At 46.7% G+C, this 13,398-nt stretch overlaps 1 protein-coding gene across 1 annotated transcript in view; it reads left to right on the forward strand.

The window, feature by feature from the left end:
* Nucleotides 1–2,326, forward strand: part of IL1RAPL2 (interleukin 1 receptor accessory protein like 2) — a 385,158-nt gene extending 382,832 nt beyond the window's left edge. Inside the window, exon 11 of the mRNA XM_063141726.1 lies at nucleotides 1,626–2,326. Within this exon, the coding sequence (XP_062997796.1) occupies nucleotides 1,626–2,326 (701 nt within the window). The remainder of the gene's footprint in view (nucleotides 1–1,625) is intronic.
* The last annotated feature ends 11,072 nt before the right edge of the window (nucleotides 2,327–13,398 follow it).

The following is a 13,398-nucleotide window of genomic DNA, read 5'->3' on the forward strand; positions in this document are numbered from 1 at the left end:
CTGCAGGCTCTTCTTCCAACTGGTGCCCCTATCTTCCAATGGAAGGAGAGTTGAAAGAAGTAAGTCGAGTGGGACTTTGACCAGTCCTCCTCTCAGCCAGGGGGTGTGGGTGGAAGGGGAGGGGCCTGGGCTGCCTGGCTTTCCTTGCCTCTAGCCAATTCTTCCCTCGAGCCAGGCTACCAGTGCAACGGCTTGTGTGGGGATCATTATTGCCCAATACCTTCTGAGAAGTGTCACAAAACGCAGGTGGCCCAGTGCAGTGGCTCTTAAGGGGCCCCATTCCATACGTCTGTGCTGTGCATACCGGAAACGTCACCCAAAGTAGTTTCTTCCTTTCCTCCCCTGCCCCCATTGCTTTTGAATAAATTTTGAATTCAAGGGTTTTGAATGAATTCCGTAGTCTATGAAAAGAAGAGAACAACCACCACCACCCCATTGAAGAGAGGTCTGCGTTGCATCCTTAAATTGGTTTACGAGTCGCCTCCTCTTGCCTGAGAACTCTACTTTTTTGTGGAGTTGGAGCTAGGAATCTGTACTCGAATCCTCAGCATCCTGACAAAAGTACAATTTCCGTGGTTTGGGGCAGGGGAGAGGAAGTGATTGATAGACTGCTATAAAACCAAAATAGCTTTGTAGTGCAGGTATTACCTAAAACCATACCTTTGAGTTCTAAAGCTGTGTGAGGTTGAAAGAGGGGTAAACACCTTCAGCAGCAACAGGGGATAATACTTTTGTGCACTTTGGGTGCTTCCATTTGCCCTCCCTCCCTCCCTCCCTCCCTCGTGGAATTTTACCAGGGGGCTAAACTACTACGCCTTCCGCCCGTAACCCTCCCAATTTCTTCCATCTTCCTGTTAAGGAGGAAAAAACAGGAGGTCTGCACCATGCCTTCTAATCCCCGTAGTGATGCTAGGAGCCCTTGGTCTGCAACCACCCCCAAGTGAACTGGAAATACTCCAGTCTCTTCTCTTTGCCCTTCAGTCTATTTCATATTTAAAAAATTATAGATTGAGATGATATCAGAGTCAATAGCATCTCCCTCCATGTGGCCAGTCCTAGGCAAGGTTGAAAAGCAGCTCATAAGGGGTATTTAAAAGAGGCTTTCTGCATATGGATGGCCCAGTAACCCATAATAATAAGCACATCTCGAAACATCTCCGTCCTCTTATGCATCAGTCCTAGAAGCAGACGAGCAGATTGTCTGAGCTGGTCTGCCTCAGCGTATGCCAGCCTGTCTCAATCTATACCCCTAGGCTTTAAAATACAAATCAAACTAGACAGTGCAATCCTATGCAGGTCTACTCAGAAGAAAGCCCCATTGAGTTCAGTGGGGCTTACTCCAGGTAAGTGGGTATAGGATTGCAGCCCAAACCAAAATTCTGCACCAAGACAAAAACTTGGATCTTGCAAATTTACTCATGCGCCTTTCATCTCCATGACCTGATCAGAAGCTCCCTGTCATGGGCTGGAGGGTCACGGCACCTCTCAGCAGGAAATAATGTCTGTGGCCCTGGCTAAGGAGGAGGGCGGGGCTTTCCCCCTAAGTCCGTTACAAGGCTAACTTCTTCTTTGTACAGTGCGCGTACTTCTCTTTTTTACTGTCTTTCTTTTCTTACAATTCACAGCATACCTTGAAGATCTTGCAAGGTGCGTCGAACAAAGCCGCAGGGTCATTATCGTCCTAACGCCGGACTATGTACTCCGAAGGGGCTGGAGCATTTTTGAGATGGAAAACAGACTCCACAACTTGCTTGTCAGTGGAGAAATTAAAGTGGTTTTCATCGAGTGCCCCGAATTGAAAGGCAAAGTGAATTACCAAGAAGTGGAAGCTTTAAAGCACACGATTAAACTTTCCTCGGTAATCCAGTGGAACGGACCAAAGAGCAGCAAGCTGAATTCTAAGTTTTGGAAACGCCTGCTCTATGAGATGCCTGCCAAGAAAAAGGAGGTCCTGTCTCGGCGACAAGTCCTGGATTCCGCCGAACAGGGCCTTTTTGGGGATCTCCACACGGTGCCTTCCATCGCCGTGACAGACACCTCTGCCTCGTTGGTGGCATCGCAGGTGGACTTGGGCGATTATCAGCAACCGGATCCGGTGCAGGCGAGACATTATTGCAGAGGATACGAATACGACGTGCAATCTGCAACGTTGCCGCTCGCTGCCATAAGCAGCAATCACCACACTTACTGTAACATCCCCCTGACACTCCTCAATGGGCAGCTACCTCTGAACAGCGGCATGAAAGACGCTCAAGAATTTCACCGGAACAATCCCTTGCTGCCATTATCCACGAGGGAGCTCAGTTTCACCAGCGATATATGGTAGCAAAAGATCTCAGTGTCACAACATTGGCTGACTGGGTCAATTGCACAGGTCTTTAAAGGACCTAGAACCCAAAACATCAGGTGCCAAAATTTGTTGCCAAGTCACAAGTAACTCACTTTTATACTTGAACCTCTTTGTTTACATTTCAAAAGTTATTAACAAAGGGTAGGGACCTACTTTTGTAGCTCACAAATAACTTCGTATCTTTTAATGTACAGTTTTATTGCTTCTTTATAAAAAAAATATTAAGAGGGCACTGGAGATATTTTGAAGTAGGATTTACAGTCTGGCAATGGATTGACATTCAATGCTATGTATGATAGAGGAAGGCTCCATATTTATATATTAGTATTTCAGAAATTTAAATAGACTTTTTTTTTTTTAGCAAGAACATTAGATAGAAATAACACTATTCCTAAATGTGAAATAAAACCAGCTATGAAAGGAAGTATTGTCATTTCAAACCACGCCTGGAGGAACCATTCCCATTAAGGATGCATATTTAGGAGATTGTGCCTATATAAGACATACCACCAAATCTATGTTGGAAGATGGGCCAGGTGAAACCGCCTCTAGGTTCCACTCAGCAACTCCTGTGCTTGGGGAAACATCAACCGCTCAGTTTGTTCTCTCAACGCATTTCTTAATCCTACTCAATAATTGCCATTGAGTTTTTCTTAAACAAATGATTAGGAAGTTGCCAGCAGTTCAGTTTCTGTAGATTTTTAAAGCTTGTTTAAACTGGCTTTGCAGGTTTCTAAGGACTTTTCTTCCTTTTACATTTTTATGTACCAACGGGATCGTCTTGTAGTGAACTGACCCCTGATTTGAACATTTCTTAAACTTCTTGACCTTGTAAGATTTGTATCAACGGTAATGTAAATTTTGCACAGGGTTATTATTATTATTTTGATTTTCCAGATTTAAAGGTGTTGCAAGTTTAAAATTGTCATTTGGCACAGAACGTCAGCAATAGAGCGAGTGGGGGGAGTGAAGAAATACAGCAATACTCACAAACAAAAGTGCTGGAAATTGTTTGGGTTACCAGTGGTATGACTTTGTTGCATTGATAATCACCCAACACAGCAGAGAGAGAGGCAGGTTACACTCTTTGGGTAGAAATCCAGTAAAAGGTTAGTTGTCCCACCGTGTTGCCTTTAGTGGGACACTTAGGGGCAGCTCTTACGTTACTGCTGCTTCATTATGACTCCATTTCATCATGTTTCCATTTTGGAAGAAGGAGATTCGCCCCATGAGAGGAGCCAACAATCCCACACCAACATCACCCTTTCGCCTGACGCAGGTTGCTTGTAATAGAAATAACCACATTGTTGGCCTCTCTGATGTTTTCTCTGGAGTTGAACAGGATTTTCTCAAACAACATTGTTTTCTGAGAACATTTTCTGAGATTTTTCTTTTTCTCTTTCTATCACACACACACACACACACACACACACACACACACACACACACCCCAAGAAAAAGAAACCCACCTTACAGAATTTTCTCTGAATACGCTCCCATTTTTGTGTGCTGGCAACCATTTTTTACCCCACAATGCTCCAGAATGAAACTAGGTCCTGGCCATTGCGAAGGATGCAAAATGGCGGCCAGGCAGCCAACACAGTTGCTGCTGTCGCCACTTGCAGCTACAATGACAACAAGACCGTGTGGGGAAGAAAGAAGTGCTGTGACTGCCACTGATCATGGAGAGCCTCAGCCCTGAGCACTGTTAGGGAATTTCTTGGCCTCCTGAAGAAATTCCATGTAGGTAGACATTTCTCTGCAAATAGAATGAAGAATTCTGAAAAGCCATTTTCACACAGCTCTAGATTTCGCCCACTCTTACAAGGCAGTCTCTAAGCCATGAAATCAAGTATTTGCTGAGATTCCAAATCTGGAGAACTCCCTCAAACATCATTAACATCATCGTCCAACCAAGGCCAGTCCATATCACGAGCACCATTTTTGGCAGAAAAGCAGTATATAAACTTAGTCAATAACAACATTGTTTTTCTTCTCTATCTGTGTTAAGTCACTATTTCGTTCCTGGGTTTGTTTGTTTTTACCCTTGGGGGGATGCCTTGTTACCATATATTAGCGTGAATCACTAAGCACTGCCATTCTTCAGGGCTTTGGCATCTTCTAGAAGTTCAGTCTTCGAGTGGGATGTGGAGGTGATGGTGGGTGTGGATTCACCTTGGCTCTCATATGAATGCAGGTGAATGGAAGCACAGGAGCAGGGCCAGAAGCTGCCAAGGGCCCACACCCCAGCAGGGGCCCATGGACAAGAGCCCCCCCAGCTCATCCACCTGTGCAGACAACGGATGTCATGAGAAGGAGGAGCTGGAGGAGATACCACTGCCTACTTCATCATTAGCTCTCTGCCTGTTAAGCAAGTGAAAGGTAGCCGTGGGGATGAGGAGGGGATGAGGAGGAATAGCAGCTGATGACAACGACGTCGAGAAGGCAGAATCACCCATTGAGGGTGTCTCGCCCAAGTGCCCTCAAAACCCGGAGCCAGCACTGCACTGCACGTGAACGCTAAGGCACGGTGCAGTGAGTAGCAGCCTGTACACTCCCACAGTGGAGGCATATTTTGAACTGCTGATAACATTATAGAGCAATTTTGTTTTTCAAGTACATCTTGAAACACACACCCTCTGTGCTTTTAAATCACTCATGGCCAGGACCGTTGCATGAATGAATGCAGCATGTAGCCAGTAGAGCAGAACCGTCAACAAAGTGGCAGCTTGGAGACCAATCCTTATCGTGAAAATTGGGGTGAGCGAAGCATGTCACTTTCCCTGCGGAATGATGGAGGGCATGGGCTAATCACAAGGATCAATGGATCCTGGCTGGCCTTGGTAACCAGCCAACATGCGTTCTCACCATGACTCTACTGCTCCCATCCAGAAGATGGTGGCCGGGTCTTCTGGCACTACCCTGAGCTCAAGACCCCGGGCAGTGTCCCTTCCATTGCAACAGGCCTTGGACACTCAGGATGCCACCGGATGAGGTTTATCTGCCACCATTGCTTGGTCTCATTCACCAAATTTTACAGGGGACCAGATGACGTTGTCTCCAACTTGCAACCATCTCGCATCCACAGCACTTCTTCAGTCTAATTTTTTACAAGGTGGGGAAAAAGAAACATCCTGAGGGAAAGACGGCATTGCTGCACGAAGCCTTCTGCTTGGCAGTACTGGGAGCCCTGTCCATCCGGAAGCCCCGTTGCAAAACAGCAGGACGCCTTGTGCCTCTCCACGTGCCTCTGAGGCTCTGTGCCACCTCAGGGGGAGCTCCTGCCATTCTCCCAAGTCCCTGAAGTCAGCTTGACATCACAGAGACATTCAGGCTTCTCCAGGCATGGGAGAAAGGTGGAGGGTCTCCTTGATGCAGTGCCCTGGCCAGAGCTTAAGATGTCCTCCCCAGTGGCGAGCCATGGATCCTGGCCAAAGTGGCTTTGCGGTTGCATCACCCTTGGCCACTGCCTTCTTATCTTGCCAGAGTGATGTGGAGATCAAGCCATGGAAGGAGCAGCAGCGACATGGCTCTTCACTTTTGCCACCTCTGCCCTCGGACGTTTATGCCAACCCATTTGCCCTTTGTTGATGGCAAAAGCGGAACTGTCCCATGACATTCTCGATTGTGTTGCATATGTACGTTACAATGCATATTCCACTTGCCGTGTGTGTGCTGAGTTCCTACAGAGAGCAGCCGAAACTTACGACAAAGAACTGGCCCTGGAATAAGACCCGGTCGATGAGTTACCCTTGAGCGGTAGGGTTCCCAGCAGTTTTAGGGTGGCTCCCTTTGCCCTGCTGACATTTCACAATGGGGAACGGGGACACATGTGTGTGCTTGGAACCTCCTTGTCCTCACATGAAGGACCACTGCCTGAGAGCTCCCTTCTCATGCACACAGCATTATGTGTGGCTGAGGGCTTCTCCCTGCCTGCTGTTCATTGACTCTACCTGTTCTGTGTCGGCTTCTGGGAGAAACCTGGATTGGAAGGTACAATGGGATGAAACTGTAAGCATTACACTAGCATTTTGCATCAACGTGCATGCATTTACGTGCATGTGTGCACTGCAGTCAAGATTCAACATCTAGGATATTTGGAGAGGAAAGAGACTAGAAGAACATTAGTGTGTGCGTGTGTACACGCATGAAGGGCACAAATCCGATGCATGTTGAGGGAGGAAAGAGCCCTACAACTCCCAACCTGCCCTGGCCAGCATCAAAAACAAAGCAAGGCTGGATCCTTGCCTGTCAGAGGATTCCACAGATAAGGAGCCGGTACAGTGAAGGCTCTGCTCAGAGGTGCGCTCTGAAGGGACCTCAAGTCCGTGCAGAACCATGAGGAGCACCTCAACTTCAGAGAAAGGACCTGTCCTCTGGAAAGTAGAAATCATGGCCACCCTAAGCAGCTGGCTCTTTGATCATGAACCTATTGAAATTTCAGAGAAATGCCAGGGTAAGATACAATGTTTAAATAGGTCAGTACTTTCCTCCAAGATCCCCGGATGCCCAGTAATAACCCACATGGAATTCTGCGCCCCTGGGAAACCGCACAGCGTTTGCCTCCTATGATGCTCACCATCTTCTTCAAATGCTAGTTGCTCTCCTGTTGTTAAGAGAGTTTAAGATTTTTCTAGCCTCCCCTGCTTTTATATCCATGGCACATTCATTTTCCACCAACACAAACTATAGAAGTCTATAAATACTTGTTAATCTATTATACAGTGTGGACTTTTAACTCTTCTGGCCAAATTTAAAGTCTCAAACCGCATAATATATTTTTCTATTGAGAGAAAAAGATCTGAATTTACCTCCTTCTACATATATAAATAAATATATATTACACCCAAATTTCAAAAGAAAAAAAGACAATTACAACATTTGCACTGCGCTTTTTTTTTAACTGTTCCAAGAGTTGTTTTTGCACTGATTTATGTTCTTCAATGGGAAAAGGTGTAACATTAAAAAAAAAACTGCATGAAAAGCTTTGCATATGGTTAAGCAAAAAAGCCGTACTTTTCATTCATTTTTATTTTCATGAAATCTGGTTCATTTACATTGAACACTGGGTGGAGTTTTGTACTAAGCATGAGGATGGGTGCAGGAATCTCCGCTTTTTCGTCTTCTTTTCCAGCAATTAAAAATGGGCATAAATTTCAAGGGTCGTAGCCAAGATCTCCTCCATAGGAAAGTATATTTCTCCACTGTGTCAGGATGCCTTGAAAAGAACAGTTCTTTTTTGACCATTTTCTTCAAGGATTATGATTTGTTTTCTTTTGTATCTCTGTATCTCTGTCGTTTAGATCTAGCTAAAAAGTCACAACCTGCATTTCATCGGAGACTTCAAAGTTGTATATCATGTACTTCTACAATATATACATAACTCGGAATCATGGTGTGGTCCCCATTCTCCTTTCACGGGGTGTGGGGGAGGATTGGGCAGGAAGGGTTTTTGCAAAATGGCCCTGTGGCAGAAATGCTCAAACTTTGCTTTTCTGAAGGCCACTTGAAAATTGTTTGAAGTCTCAGTGGACCACGTGTGTGTGTGTGTGTGTGTGTGTGTGTGTGTGTGTGTGTGTGTACGTGTACTATGAATCAAAGCACATGCATAACGCATACTTTAAGAACTGTAGTCTCGCTTCAAGTGGGCAAATTTTAAGGGAAAGTTAGGTAGCACTGGCACCATATTATGAAAATCGTGGGACATTTGCCAAGGCTTTGATAGCCTACAGATCTGCTTGACTCTTCTGACTCCAACAGGTCATCACCATGGACCACCTAAGTGGAGCTCACGGGCTACCATCTGAGAGTCTCCACTCTACGGCATTCACGCAGCAATGGTTCTCTCAACTAAATGGGGCATTAGAGGCATTATTTACCAGGTCAGGGATGCCAAACCTTTTTCAGCCGGAGAGCCAAATTCAGGGGTGAGCAGGGAGCCAAAAGCAAAATGGGCAGGGCTGAACACACACAAGACACCACCATGTTTTAGGTTCAAGATCTTGGTGTCAGTAGCAACTGAGCCTTAGGAGAGGATTTCAGCCTTTTAGAATGGGGAAAGCACTTGACAAAAGCTGGGAAGCCAGGAAATGATGGGCAGTCAGGGGCAAGAAGATGCTCCCCGGGGATAGAGGAATGGCCCTCTGGGGAATTCCGGAGCGCCAGGTTGAGACCCCAGGTGGGCTGGGTTTGAAGGCTCCACCGCCTTGTATCAGATCACCTCAACTAAATTATAATCACACCTCCTCCATTCACAATGGGTAGGAGCTGTAGCCCAGGGGTAGAGCAGAAAATCCTGGAATAAGGGCCCTGTGAAGTCCCAAGCCCTCCCGGTGTGTTGAAGTCAGGTTACAGGTTACAGACATTGTTGTCCTGCAGCAACCTAGTGTGAACATCTTTGATTCAGCAGACACACTACTAGACAGGCTACCTGGAGTTTGCAATACAAAACAAGAGGGTTTCCCATTCTTCTCCTAAAGACCTCTTGTGATGGGGCAACCTTGTAGAACACCTTTCTTCTCGAAGCTCTTGACCCAAAGCCTGTTCCTTGTGTCTGTCTGTCCACCTCCCACCCACCCACCCCCCGGTAAGTTCCTGTGTTTCCATAGATGGAGAGCTTTTGGCCAGGCTGTGATCCAACCAATTAGCCTGCATTTGGACAGATTCTTCTCGGCCTGTCTGAAGCTCTGGTCCCTCTGCCACTACTTTACCCTCTTCCTGACTCTCAGTCTTTTCCCAGGGCCTCTCGAGGGACCTCTGCAGAGATGCTGGGCCCAATCCTGACAGTCCCTCCCTCCCTGCCATCGCCAGTTAAAAGTGGGACCTGCCTGATGCCCTGGAGAACCGCTGCTAGTCAGAAGAGACAACGCTGGGGGGAAGGTGGGCAAAGAGTTTGACCTGCTCTGAGGTGGTCTCCTCTGCATTTGGGAACTTGCGTTTGGCAGAACACCTGATACCAACTTGCCCAACCTGGCTGGGAATGATGGGACTTGGAGTCCAACACATCTCAAGGGCACTAGTTAGGCAATGCTGCCTTCGACAATGATGCATTTCATTTCTTGCTGTTTTGATTTTTTGTAACCTTTCGCCCCTTTCCATCCAGTATTTATCCCTGTTAATTATCCGTGTAATATGTTCTAATTTCCAAATGCCTTTGAGCACTAGAAGGACCATTTGTTATTCATAGAATTGGATTCCAAAATAAACTGTAATTTGGTGTGTATGGAAGGGTCATCTCTGTAAAGAAATGGCCATAAGGGAAAATATACCATACTCCAGCTGTGCTGGGAACACCAGGCCCTCATCACCCAATTTCTGTTAACAAACATGAGAACAGCCAGGTCTCTAAAACTGGACTGGTAGCTATCAGGACTAGTAGCCCTTGATAGCCTTCTCTTCTATGAATTTGTCTAACTCTCTTGTAATCATAGAATAGTAGAGTTGAAAAGGGCCTCTAAGGCCATCGAGTCCAACCCCCTGCTCAATGCAGGAATCCACCCTAAAGCATCCCTGACAGATGGTTGTCCAGCTGCCTCTTGAAGGCCTCTAGTGTGGGGGAGGCCATGACCTCCCTAGGTCATCAGTTCCATTGTCGCAGTCAGGAAGTTTTTCCTGATGTCCAGCCGGAATCTGGCTTCCTGTAACTTGAGCCCATTATTCCATGTCCTGCACTCGGGGAGGATCGAGAAGAGATCCTGGCTCTCCTCTGTGTGACAACCTTTCAAGTATTTGAAGAACGCTTTCGTGTCTCCCCTCAGACTTCCCTGATCATCCTCATTGCCTCCTCTGAACCTGCTCCAGCTTGTCTGCATCCTTCTTGAAGTGTGGTGCCCAGAACTGGACACAGTACTCAAGATGAGGCCTAGCTAGTGCTGAATAGAGGGGAATCCATCCAAACTGGTGGCCTTCACCCCATCTCGTGATAGCGAATTCATAGTTTAACTGTGCTCTGTGTGCAGAAGTACTGCCTCTCATCTTCCTTCACCTCCCCTGAATCTCCCATCAATCAGCTTCATGGGATGACCCCCAAAATTGTTTCCACCAATTCCTCAGCAATCTTCACTTCTACAGATATTCAAATTGACATTGCCTAAGCTGTTCATGATTGTTCTCCTCCTGAGAATCACTAAAATGAATATTGGAAATGGAGGGCATTTGAATATTTTATAAGTGACAGAGAAAATTACACCATACTTTACAGGAGGAACAGAGGGGTTGGAATCCATTGTGTTCCTACCAACAGATGAGGAATGTTGATTTGATTTTCCTTGCTGTTGAGAAACACTTGACCTTCCTCTCTTGAGCACAGGGCTGAAGCACCCATTAGACTGGAGTGGGGGGAAAGCTGGCCTTTTCGTAGACACACAAAAAGGAAAAAGGGAGCGTGTAATCTTTACGATGATTTGCAACAGACCTGTAAGAAGACAATGAATGCAAAGTTTAATAGGGTCACTTTGAAGGCAGAACTCAGAATATACAAAACTGATCAAAAGCTATGTCTTGCTCCCTTCCCCACCCCTCAACCCATTTATCATTTAAATTGTAAAGCGGGAAGCCTGCCAATAGAAACAGATGACAACTTGTCAGCATTTTTATTGCATTGCAATATAACAGAGCTGGAATACAAATAAGTGTCTTGCCAAGACCGTGGGCTCAGCAGACAACAGATCATGAAACTCTCAGGATTCAGACATGACCCGGATCCTGTGCTTTTAACCGCAGCTGGATGCACAGATATTTAGCAGGGGAGAGATTAAAGTCGACCTCCAGCTGTAATCCTCACTGTAGCTGGGAGGAAATGGATTTTCCCAGCAACAATATATTGTCCCTTGTAATGGAGAGTATTTTGGGGTGCCCTGGTCTAGAATGGATGGCTGACACCATTTGCTTTACCAAAGACCTGCTCCTGAACTTGTTGGTTGATATGGATCAATGCAGCGGCTGGCATTTTTTGACCCTCCTTCCGGGCATGGCTGGGGAGCCTGCCAGGATGAGTGCCTGCCCTTCACAATTGACCACCCTACCACAGGTGGACCTCCTTCTCTGCCTGTGATGGATCTCCCTCCCCAATGGCAGAGGGGGAATTCTGCACCACCCCACGGCTCCTGGGACATGCTCACAGGAACCATAGGACTGCAGCTTTCCCGTTTCATCACGGTCAACATATTCTGCTAATTTATGGATGCCTGATGTGCTAACGTTGCAGGAGCTTCTCCGAGACCCAAAACAACAGCAGCAGCTGCTTCCCTCTTTTCTCCTCCCCCCCCCCTTTGAAATCTCAAAGCGGGACTTGGTCACACGTCTCAGCAAGAGAGCGAGGCATTCAAAACTGCCTGCAGTATCCGGTTGCCCACTATTCTGATTCTGCATGCCCAGGTGGCTGTGAAATACCTTTCAGCCACATGAACCACTGCATGGGGCATGTTGAAAATGGAAATTGGGCAATACAAAACCATCGCAACGGCGTCTCCTGAGACATGATGCTGGCACAGGCCAAAGTCAGATGGGGCACGCGGGCGTGGGAACATCACCAAAAACCTGCAGGAGTCAGCAGTCTAAGGAGCGAAAGAGCACTGTTGTAAAAGCCCGTTCGCAGGACCTTTGGGCTCACTCATCTTTTCCCCACTGGGCAGTCAAAGCCATGTTCCAAAAAGAATAATGTGCTGCGTCCCTCCTATGGCTCCTCACCCCACATGCCTCAGCCCCGGAGAGCCAAGATGAGCCGAGATGCGATCCAGAGATATTGCCAAAACCGGCAAAGTCCGTCTCCCTTCCAAAGGGGCAGGTGAGTTATTGCTCCTGAAGGGAGCCAAGGGGGACCTGTCTTTTTTGGAGGGACCAAGAGGCCTGTGGAGTCATTATCAGGCAGAAGTCAGGGAAAGCTTTACGAGCCTGGGAGGCAGGTTGTTGGTATATCTAAGGCATCGTAAAATCAGCAGGAGAATTTCATAGCCAAACTCATCCATCAAACCTAAGAAGAACTTTTCTTCTTGCAGCTGTATCTGTGTATGCAGAGACACGAATATCCTGTCAAATGTGAACCCCTTTCCCCCTTCATATGTTTTAATGTGATTTTAGGTTGTAAGCCTCTAGGCAGGGTATCACTGTTTTATTTGTATATTTTGTACAGCACCAAGTACATTGTTGGTGCTATATAAATAAATAAATAAATAAACTGCAAAGAAAAAATACAACTCCATGTTTCTCCAGGTAGAATGACCCTACATGCCAGTGGAGGCTGGTGGCTCCAATTTCAGTGGGACTGGAAAGCCTTTCTGGGTTTTGGTCACAACCAGCCAGAACTCTGGAGGCACTATCCAAGATACTGAACCCATTTGGTAGATGGGGTTCACTCACACACACATGCAGGCTAAACTAGGGTGACCATATGAAAAGGAGGACAGGGCTCCTGTATATTTAACAGTTGCATAGAAAAGGGAATTTCAGCAGGTGTCATTTGTATATATGGGGGACCAGGTGAAATTGCCTCTTCATCACAATAGTTAAAGGTACAAGAGCTATACTAGAGTGACCAGATTTAAAAGAGGGCAGGTCACCTGCAGCTTTAACTGTTGTGTTGTTGTTTATTCGTTCAGTTGCTTCCGACTCTTCGTGACTTCATGGACCAGCCCACGCCAGAGCTTTCTGTCGGCTGTCGCCACCCCCAGCTCCCCCAAGGTCAAGTCTGTCACCTCCAGAATATCATCCCCCCATCTTGCCCTTGGTCGTCCCCTCTTCCTTTTGCCTTCCACTTTCCCTAGCATCAGCCTCTTCTCGAGGGTATCCTGTCTTCTCATTATGTGGCCAAAGTACTTCAGTTTTGCCTTTAATACCATTCCCTCAAGTGAGCAGTCTGGCTTTATTTCCTGGAGTATGGACTGGTTTGATCTTCTTGCAGTCCAAGGCACTCTCAGAATTTTCCTCCAACACCACAGTTCAGAAGCATCTATTTTGAACCGCTGGGGGCGGTCATCCGGAGCTTTGGAGTGTGCTGCCATCAGTATGCTGACGACACGCAGCTCTATTTTTCCTTTTCATCTTCAGCAGGA

This window comes from Elgaria multicarinata, chromosome 15 (assembly GCF_023053635.1).
Source record: "Elgaria multicarinata webbii isolate HBS135686 ecotype San Diego chromosome 15, rElgMul1.1.pri, whole genome shotgun sequence".
NCBI lineage: Eukaryota > Metazoa > Chordata > Lepidosauria > Squamata > Anguidae > Elgaria > Elgaria multicarinata.